At 37.5% G+C, this 10,708-nt stretch overlaps 1 protein-coding gene across 1 annotated transcript; it reads left to right on the top strand.

The window, feature by feature from the left end:
• Positions 1-1,361: 1,361 nt before the first annotated feature.
• pyya (peptide YYa) lies at positions 1,362-9,115 on the top strand. The gene is made up of 4 exons (XM_035948095.2): positions 1,362-1,520; positions 3,499-3,686; positions 8,519-8,599; positions 8,687-9,115. Exons 2-4 carry the CDS (start codon positions 3,499-3,501, stop codon positions 8,709-8,711), a joined length of 294 nt encoding a protein of 97 aa, XP_035803988.1. The 5' UTR covers positions 1,362-1,520; the 3' UTR covers positions 8,712-9,115.
• The last annotated feature ends 1,593 nt before the right edge of the window (positions 9,116-10,708 follow it).

Genomic DNA, 10,708 nt, shown 5'->3' with positions numbered 1-10,708 from the left:
GGGAGGAAACTCACACAGCAGAGGAGGAGATGGAGGAGAAACAATGTGGAGAGTTCAGGTGTTTGTGTGTCACAACGTTGGAAGACTGAGACGCTGCGTCATCACGATCCTGTAGCGACTTTAACACAACCGCCTTACAATGAAACATCTGTCTGTCCATCAGCGTCTTTATTATGCAGCTCTGCCTGGTGGAAGAACCAGCCCAGCTTGGTTCATCCTCTTCAACCATCTCAGAATAGGAAAATAAATAATAGGAGATATGTATTTTAGGATCAAATGCTAAATGAGGCTTAATCAGTGGAAAACCCAAAGACGCAGTGAAGCTGATCATAAAAATGTGTTCCATAAAAGCACCAAAACACACCAAACTGTGGAGCAACATTCAGCAGAGGAGCACAAAAAACAAAGAACCTAGATGTGATATGGATGTAAAAGTGATGTTTTATTGATTTCACATGAAGAGGTTGGGATTTTATAGGTCAAGATGGTGTTGGGATTTAATAATCTTGCTTTACAGGCCAGTTGAGCTGAGCTTTATAGTGACCAGATGACCCCAGTTTGGGTTTTGTGTCCGGATGGTTTGGGTTTTTTAGGGCCGATACCAACACTGATTATTGGAAATCAAGAAACACCAATGGCTAATATTTGGAACTGATTTACATTAGATGTTTTAACAGCATGTATTATATAAGGCTGACTATAACTGAGCATATAAAATAGAAGTAGGAGAGACTAAATTAGGATGCTGTGCTCTGTTTATGTTTGATCGACTGAGATTACTCAGTTTGTCTGCTGTTCTTCACTATTTTCTTAATCTTTCACTGTTTTATCTCTTTTTCTGTCCACTAAGGTTCAGATTTTAAAGCATTATTAGTTATTGTTTTCTGGACTCTGTTTCAAGTTAACCTGTAGCTTTTAACTTAGCTGCTAGCCGTTAGCATAGCCGCTGTGAGAGTATAGCTAATTTGTTTGGACTTCATGTCCCCAGTTTAGGCTTTGTGTCCCCAGTTTGGGTTCCGTGTCCCCAGTTTAGGTTGTGTGTCCCCAGTTTGAGCATCATGTCCCCAGTTCGGGCTTCGTGTCCCCACTTTGAGCTTCGTGTCCCCAGTGTGGACTTCGTGTAGTTTTTTCTAGAGGAAGCAGACGTAATTTCACAGTAAACATTGTTTTTTCCTCTCCACTGATGCGGTTTTTTTGAGTGTCATGTCCCAAAATGTCATCTGTTGACTCCATCAGAGAGACAGGACCGACTGCGTTAGTAATGTCTCCATCACCATCACCATCTGACGCATTCGGCCTCTTCACCCGCCCTTTTCCTTCACACGCACGGTGTAACCCCTCCCTCCTGCGCCGCTGCTGCACTATATAAATCACCTCTGTGGGAGTTTGGAAACAAGGTGCAGCGACCTGCAGAGAGGAGCGAACTGAAGAACCTTTGAAGAACCTCTGACGGCACGAAGCGCTCTGAGAAGCAACCTTTGGCTGCAACTAGTACCTGGAACCTCCAAAGTCTCCTCAAAGTAAGTCTCCAAACTCCTCACACTTATTCGTTTACTCATGAACCAGCTGCTTTTTAACATTCTTGCACCGAGCAGTGGTTTTATATCGTTTTTGGTGCAAATCTGTAGCTTGCTGCTCGAATTTTTTTTTTTCACTTTTGCGCGTAAAAGGAAAGCAATATTTTTACTCTCGACTCCAAAAAGCTACAGTCAGACTAGTAATCTGCACAAGCGTGCTTCCTCCAAACCTGCAGCAGATTGAATGGCTTTATGATTAAACACAAATGTGATTTTTACCACAATTTTGCCACAATGAGAGATGCGTAACAGCGAGTGGAGTTAGGAGATCGAAAATTGTGTTACCACAATTTTCGATCTCCTAACTCCACTCGCTGTTACCCATCTCTCATCCTGGCGTCTCCAGTGTGGTATTTTCCGCTTCGGACTCATATTTGTGCGCGTTTTATTTTATTTTTCCTGTGGTTTGTGATGATGAGGTGAAGCTGGGAGCGCGTTCAGCACCACGGACAGCGCAGCGGAGATATTTGACCCCAGACAGGATCCGCTGACTTGATATTTGCATTCCAACAGTAGCTGCACCTGTTTCTGTGGTTTTCTATTCAAAGTGGTTCCCGGAGAGGGAAATAACAGAGTGAGGATTTCAAAAATGACAGGAAAGCAACAGAAAGACGCACAACTAAAGGGGGCTTTGCAGCAAAGTTCACTGCAACTTGAATTAAAAACTAGAAATACTGTGTTTTTACGTTGGGATACGAAAATAAGAGGAAGAAAATACTTTGATAATAGCTTTGTGTTTTCTGATTCCACTCAGATAGTTATAAGAATGGTTAAAATCATGTAATAAAATAAGATTAATATTAGTAAATGATCATTGTTTTATGTGCTGATGGAGGTGATAGTATTGAGTCTTGCTGCAGACTTCAAAATAAAAGTCACATTTTCCATAGATTATTATTAAATTTTGCATTTGATTGTAACTGCTCATGTTAATCAAACCCTGTAGTATAAAAATAGATTACGTTCATGTCAAAATAAATAAACAGAATAGTTACATGGCTTTTGATGACCATAAACCTCATAAAAAATATGCATCTGTTTCCTCATAGACACCCACAAACCAGCCAGCTTGAATGAAATGACTCTTTAACAAGTCAATGGTTGGTGAACTGTTACTGATTTGTTATTTTTAAGCAATAATGAAAAAAGTGTGTCAGCAGCTTGTCAGATGTAAATATTTACTAGTTTCATGGTTTTCTATGATCATAAACTGAATATTTTACAGTTTTTAACCCTAAAAATCAGGGTTATGGAGAACATTTATTTTAAATGTTTTCTGACTTTCAAAAAAAAATATTATAAAAGCAAATAATTGTCAGGTGTATTGATACTCCTGCTACTATTACAAAAACTGCTTCTAGTACTTCTATGATAAATTAACACTGCCCTGCAAGATTTGATTAAATAACTTCATTCTGATTTTAGATTTAATAACTTTACAAACAACAAATGAAGTCAATATTAAACAAAATTCCGGCATGTTCTTGGAAAATAAAAGTACTTATTGATGGAGGTCTGACTGGTTAACGTGGGATTTTTTTAAACCAGCATTTGTCAGAAAAATCTTTTGATTACAGATGGTGGGAGTTAATGCTGTATTTTAGGCGTTATTAATCATATTAGTCATAATAGTAGTGGAAACATTATCAAAAAATATAAAGCAATAGTCCAGTTTTTCCAACAGCATGCCAGTTATAATGCCTAAATCAAGGATGATCTTCAAGGGTATCAAGGAATTCATTCATTATTTCTAACATTTTTCATCACCAATGAAGCAACAACTAATTAGATTTCACACATTAACTGAAGAAAACCATCTGAAACCTGACACTTTTTCCAGCTGGTTTCTCAACGACTGTATCGGCGTTGAAGCAGATTTGGATCCTCAGCATCCATAACTTCCTCTGCTGTGCTTCTACAGATGGCCTTTATGCTAAAACCATGGACAGTCCTGGTGGTGGTTGTTCTGTGTGTGCTGGTGTGTCTGGGAACGCTGGCGGACGCCTACCCTCCCAAACCCGAGAACCCCGGTGAAGACGCCCCGCCAGAGGAGCTGGCCAAGTACTACACCGCCCTGAGACACTACATCAACCTGATCACCAGGCAGAGGTACGCACACACATACGCACACACACACAATGTACATATGTGGTCAACTATGTTTGTTTAAGATGTATTTTGCATCTTAAAGTCTAATTACCTCATAAGGAAAGAGTACAGCCTTTTGAAATAAGGATACTGTCTTTTAAACAAGGTAGCCTTTTCATCAGGGTTAGATTAGGGACTGTACAAAAATTATTTGCGTTGGCTGAGGGGAAAAATCTGATATGTGACTTTCCAAAAAATACAAAAAATAACACATTTATAATTGTTTTAAATCTCTGTTTGACTTGTCAAAAGTCAAATCAAATTTTAACACATCGTTCCATTATACACATTACAATTAGTATCAGAAATTGCCAAATTCACGGCCATTTTAGCAAAATGGTTAGATTTATGAAGAACATTTGAAGAGAATTTAAATAATTGTGACCCACTGCAATATCTGTAGTTGTTTTCTTCTCAAGAAATCTTCCAAATGAAGGCAGGAGTAACTAACACATCTTTTAGGACTTCTGATTCCAGCTGAATCCTTTTCATACAGTCCCTAAGGATAACTTTATTGCTATAGAAGCTTTATCTTATTGCATCTTTCATAACTGGATCCATAAGTGGATATTAAATGTCTCCAGAAACCTGCATTATCTTTGACATCAGGCCTTGAACTGTAACCTCTTTTGGTTCTTTCTGTTTGCACCTTTGGTCCAGATTTAATCTGGTTTTGCTCATTCCAGCTGCTTTGTTCATCCTTACTGTAAGCCCTGAGCTCTGTCAACGTGTGACACTCTCCCCCCTTCCTCCCCCGACCCCCTCACCCGATGGCAGCTCCGTAGATTAGATTACTGGCCACTTTCCAAAACCTCCAGACCTCCAAATCAACGGGACCAGAGCAATAAATCTCCCACAGATGGACCCAAGAAAGAATCCCAAATTCAGTTAGCAGGGCCTGAGCCGAGGCCTGCTGCTGTCAGGTGTAGAGGTCGGCCGTATGGAATTTTTTTTAATGTGAAACAGTCGGACTCATGAGCGATCCATCCCTGTTCATGAAAGTCAAATAGGTCATTGGTATTTGAATACCGGGCTTAGAGATGGATCCTAATGCCGCGGGAAGTCAATGTGTTTTGAGGAGAAAGTCTTTAAATTCCAGTGGAGAGTCACAGATGGAAACATATTGGATGTGATGAAAGGAATTAATGGTTCTGTGTCAGCTTTACTCCAGATAAAAGTGATGGAGATGGTCGGTCCAGAGCCTTTAGTGCAGACCTGTACAGTATATGGCAGCTTAAAGCCTCCTATAGCAGGACAAATGACTCGTGTGTTTACTGGACATAAAAACAGGAGCTGTACTGTAGCTACCTATGAACTTTTCTGGACAATAAAAAACATTTATACATTCTGAGGTTGATTCTAGCATGTTTAGACCCAGTATTTTTCCATCATTTTCCTCCATTTTTTTCTTCAGTCTTTCTCTTGGCATTTCCAAACGAACGATTATATATTTTCGGCTCCTGCATTTAATCTGATTTCAGCTGCTCCGCACACCTCTGATCCTTTAGTTGCGTCGACTTTATATGAAATTTAAGCTTCTTTAAGAGCTTCATCTTTAGTTTTAACTCCCAAACAACATCTCACACGAAGATTTTAAGACATTTTCACACATTTGCAGGTGTGAAAGGGAGAAAATGCAGACTTGTCAGGGAGTTTGATAAATTTGTAGGACGTTTATTGGAAGGACTTGGTGTAATATGCCAATAATTTTAAGTAATATTGTTATTTTAGCAAAGTTTTAGTCCTGTTTTGCTGTTGAATTCCAGAAGATTTTTTTTCAGGTGTGCACTTTCTCCTTCACTGCATTTATCATTTACTTCTTTAGTAATGTAATTTTAGTTAATGGTTACTTCAGAATTTTTTTTAAAGGCATCTTCATAAAGTAAACTACCCAGCAGTATGTATGAGCACAGAATAATTTCATTAAAATTAATCATTTCAGCTATCAGCTATTATTCAAAATGGCCGTTTAATAAATTCAGTGTTGTAAATGTTTTTTTTCTTTTTTTCAGTTGTTTAAGAAGATTTTTAATTACATGAACAATTTGGCTCTTACTTAAAAAAAAAGAAAGAAATATATGGTAAAATGTAGTTCTGAAGTAATTGTAATTACATTTCTTACTATTATCTGAATTTTGACCAAAAAAAATCAGATTTGTTGATTGAGAAAATAGTCAGAAGATTAATCAAAAATGAAAATAAGCTTTAAATGCAGCCTAAAACAGAACACACTAGAACACATAAAGTTAGCTTTATGCACATACATGCTTTAATAATAACAATCTAATGATATGACATATGGACAGTCACAGAAAAATGAATAATGCGTAGTTTTATTTTTCAGATTTTCTCCTGACTATACCAACATATTTTTACTTATGTAAGATTTTCAGTTCTAGACTTTGACTTCTTAATTGAGCATTTTTACAGTGTGATTTTAATACTTTCACTTAAGCGAGAGATTTGAACTTGCTGCACCACTGGAGAGAGAAAAAGACAAGAGTAAAAAGAGAAAGAAAGATTATGATACTGGGTTTAAAAGAGAGAGAGAGATATCAGAACTACAGACAACTGGAGAAAAATGGAATAAAACCAGGCAGATAGATGATAAGAACCAGACCAACCAGGGAGACGGAACCATTAAAAGAAGGGAAAACATTTCACAACCTGATCTGTCTCCAGCTGTGTGACAGCTGAGGCAGGAGGCGTTCGCTGTTTGACTGCTTCCCTGCAGAGCCGCAGACACACCAAACCACAGAGGAGCTAACAGAGCATGAGATTGGGTGCTGAGGTCACGGGGGGCGGTGGAACAGGTGGTTGATGGGAAAACACAGGAGCCGCAGGTTGCTCTGCTGGGGTTTGGTCGATGGTTTAACTCACACGCGTCGCCGAGTAAGTTTTCCGTTTAACGGCTCTGTGGTTTTACATTTGCAGGCTCTCTTGGAAGCCTGCCTTCGCTATAAAGAGGATGATAAAACCCATCCAGACTTGGAAATGACACCTTTCACACACACATTAAAGAACACACACACACACACACACACACACTGGATCTGAATCTGACTGTGAAATGGAAGCTTTCAGAGCAGAGGAAAGGGAACAGATTAGAAAACAGAGATGTTGGACAGACAGATAACTAGGAGACACCGAAACTAAACATCTTTGTGAAAAAGGAAGCAATATGTGAAGAGAAGATCAGACTTGAGATTGAAAAGAAGTTGCTGTCAAATGTCTCCAGCAAAGTCTAATCTGTTTTACCAGAAACCAAACTGATTTGATAAATACTGTATAGAACAAGTCAGTTTGTTAGCTACCAGGTGTTAAACTCAGCCTGAAAAACTGGTATGATATGTATCATCTTTGGAATTACTGGTACAAAACTAGGTCTCTTTGTACATTAGAGGTAGGAAAGAAAAGGCTAATATATGCTGCTGGTTGCAGTATGAGTCATGTAGGATTCTGCATTTTCATATTTTAGCAGTTGAATGCTTTTCATGAGCTTTAACATTAGCAGTAATTTGATTAAAACAACAGAAGGGTAGTGAAGGACCCATTAAAGCTGTTATATACAGTCACAACCAAAAGTTTTCATACATTTATAAAATCCATATCTATCATGGCAGTCTTGAGTTTCTAATGACTCGTATAACTCCCAATTCTCAATGATGGAATCACTGCAACACCTGGCAGCATCTGCTGGGTCAAAAATACACACACATCAACCAGAATGATGAGTTTTGGTGATTTAAAAAGCTGTGTTAATCAAATGTTCTTTGTGGTATGACTTCTTAACCTCTCATGAGTGATTGCAGTTGACTACAGCTGGCGACTCCTCTGAGCAATTTAAAAAGGGTCCGTTTGATGCACTTATTAGATTCAAACACTACATTGGTAACATCTGAGGAGCTCAGCAAAGATCTAAAAAATCAAATCAATGACTTGAAGAAGTCAAGAAAGTCACTTGGAGCCCGGAAGGTTTCATAAAAGTCCTTATGGTGTTTGATATTCAGCTTTTCTTAAAATCCGTCTCTGGTTGTTAATTCAACCCTTAAAACTCATCTCTGTGTATCGATGTTGCATATTTAGAGTTTTTTTCATAAAAAATTAATATCCTTAGGCCTTAAAATGGTTTAGCCTCTGTCTTTCTGCCCACTGCTCTCTACTTGCTGCAGCTCAAGCACACCAGCTCACAAACAGACAAGTAAAACTACTGTATGCAACACAATGACAAGTTGTAAAACTGGAATATTTCAGCCACACATGTTTAAAACAGAAACTGATTCTGAAGAAGATTGATACAGAAAACTCCATCCTGCAAGTGTAGTGTCACATTTTTTGGGTACGATGTGCTAAAAGTAAAATATGAAATAATTATGGCAAATGCTCTTAGATCAAAGACTAGAGTTAAAACATTGTGTAAAGTACATAATGATGAATATTCTAGTAATGCAGAATATGATATATGGAATCAAAACATAATGGTGTAAACTTAAAGCAATATAACTTTTTAAAGACATGTATCAGAAACTTAATACATAATAGTATAATATGCATGAAATCTGTCACAAAATGATAACCTAATCAATGTACAGGAGACTGAAGCAAAAGTCTGAACATGTTTGGCTATGTTCTCTGTAAAACATGACCTAATGACAACCTGATGTCCTCCGTAAAGTGAGATCTCGGGGTGAAATTTATTAACCTGACTTAGATTTAGAAAAATATAATGGTGTCAAAACACCTTGTGGACATGTTAATGAAAATCTTTCATTTTTCTATCCTCTCCATCCCAGGTATGGAAAGCGTTCAGCTCAGGAGGACGTGGTTGCAGAGCTGCTGTTTGGTGGCGACAGCAACAGAGACCTGAGATCAAGGTAGAAGGTCACTGAATGTGTCCTGTAGTTAACACACATGAATCCATAAGCAGCTTCACATTCCTCCCTCTGCTTGTGTCTTGACAGATACGACGACTCCTACGTGTGGTGACTCTGCCGCCCTCCTCCATCCTCATCGGACATTCCCTCTGGCTGCATCCCAGAATGCACCTGGAGGGGCCGACATGTGCCTCTCACCTCTGACTCCTGAACACACCATCATCTCCATCCAGAAACACGAGCTCCCCCCGCCTCACATCTGTCACAACAACACAAACTGTACATAATTTATTATTGAAATAAAATATATATGAGATCAGAGCTACTAATCAGAAGCTGGAACTGTGTCAGTGTGTGTGTGCGCGCGTGTGTGTGTGTGTGTGTGTGTGTGTGAGCATTAATATCCTTCTACTGTCCGTCAGCTGTTTAGACCAGGAAGTTGTCGTTTCGCTGTTGCTACTGTAAAAAGTAACATCAGAATACATGAATAAAAACGTTTTCTGTGAGATTAAAATACGCCGATTGTTTTGTTGGTGACTCATTTGATGATGGTTCTGCATGTTACACTTAATATTATTATTCATACTCATTACCAGCAGTTTTAAAGACTGCAATATACATTATAAAAAGAAAAGAAATAATAAAAATAATTTAAAATCTGTGAATCACTGTAACAATCAAAAAGTCAAAAACTTTTTTTTACAGATTTAAATAAAATTGTAAAATTGTCTAAATTTAGACCCATTGTAGAAGAACAAATTACTATATGTAAAAAAATATAGTTTTCATGGGTACATTATTTGGATTTATTTTCTATCTTGTGATTTTATGAGATATTATCTGCAATTTAACGAAAAATAGATTAAATGACAAAAAAATAATTTACCATTTTCTTGTCCTTAATATAAATATTTTTCTTTCAAATAACCACTAATATCCATAAAATAATATTAGCATTTTTGCTGATTTAAAAACAGAAAAACTATAATTTTACAGTCACACCCTGTAAAAAAATACAGTTAAAAATGGATATGATATGAATGAAATGTGGATATTATTTACAATTTTGTCCCCTTTTTTACAACTAGTATGTACTTTAATACTTTCTGTTTGATTTTACTAGTTATGATCTAGGATTCAATAAAAAAATCTATTTAATCAAAAATTATTCACCATTTTTTAGGTTTATATATACAATTTTTTCTTCTTGACAGTGAAGGCTCAGGATGAAGACAGACAATGAAAAGACAGGATGAAAGGAAAACAAGATGTATATTTCTGTAATAGAGAATTACAAAGACATATAGTGGGGGGAGACAATAATCTGACAGAAAATATCAATATTGTTGCCTTTTTGTGTTACCCTGTCAAAACCCTGGGAGGTTTTACACATTATTACATCACATTTTCCTTTATTTCTACATCAATACTAACAATAAATCCCAATATTACCTCTAAATGTCCCAGCATTTCCTTGCTCTACCACTGGTATTACTCCTGTACTGCCTTTTTAATCTGCAATGCAAAACAATCGAGTTCAGGCGTAACACTCCATTATGACCACTGCATGGCGCTGCTGCACTGCTTTCACACACTGTGGGCCAAGACTGTACAGATGGAACACAAGTTGATGGCGAATTACTTTAATTAAATGAGTAGCGTGGAGTAATGCAGATGCTTCCATTTAGATGAACTGAATGGTACAAAAATATATCTGTGACGTGTAGAAAAATACCGACCAGACCCCTGGGGATCCAGATTTTGTATCAAGATGACAAAAGGCAAAGATTTAAGTGGCAGACAGTTTATTGTTGAGGCACAAATGGCAGGAGCTTCGGTCGCAAAGATCCCTCGACTTGATGTTTCAGAAGGAAGAGTAATCAAAGTAAAATCTGCCTTTAAATCTATGGGAAAGCCATCAGTAAGGTGGGTCGGAAATTGTAGTTGATAACACACATTTGAATCACATGCTATGGCCTTGAAAGTTGCCAGATAAGATAAGAACAATTGTTTTACCAGAGTGCAATACAATAAACAAAGGTTAATGAAATGCACACAATTACACAGAGGTTTGCAGTAAAATAGTGTCTTAAATGTGTAAAGCGTCTA

The sequence above is a fragment of the Amphiprion ocellaris genome, chromosome 19 (genome assembly GCF_022539595.1).
Source record: "Amphiprion ocellaris isolate individual 3 ecotype Okinawa chromosome 19, ASM2253959v1, whole genome shotgun sequence".
NCBI lineage: Eukaryota > Metazoa > Chordata > Actinopteri > Pomacentridae > Amphiprion > Amphiprion ocellaris.
This window is presented reverse-complemented; position numbering and strand designations above follow the sequence as displayed.

Excerpts from the sequence above, each read along its gene's own strand:
- pyya (XM_035948095.2), top strand. The coding sequence starts at position 3,499 with ATGGCCTTTATGCTAAAACCATGGACAGTCCTGGTGGTGGTTGTTCTG. Across the intron at positions 3,687-8,518 it reads AACCTGATCACCAGGCAGAG|GTATGGAAAGCGTTCAGCTC; the intron begins GTACGCACACAC and ends TCTCCATCCCAG. Across the intron at positions 8,600-8,686 it reads AACAGAGACCTGAGATCAAG|ATACGACGACTCCTACGTGT; the intron begins GTAGAAGGTCAC and ends GTGTCTTGACAG.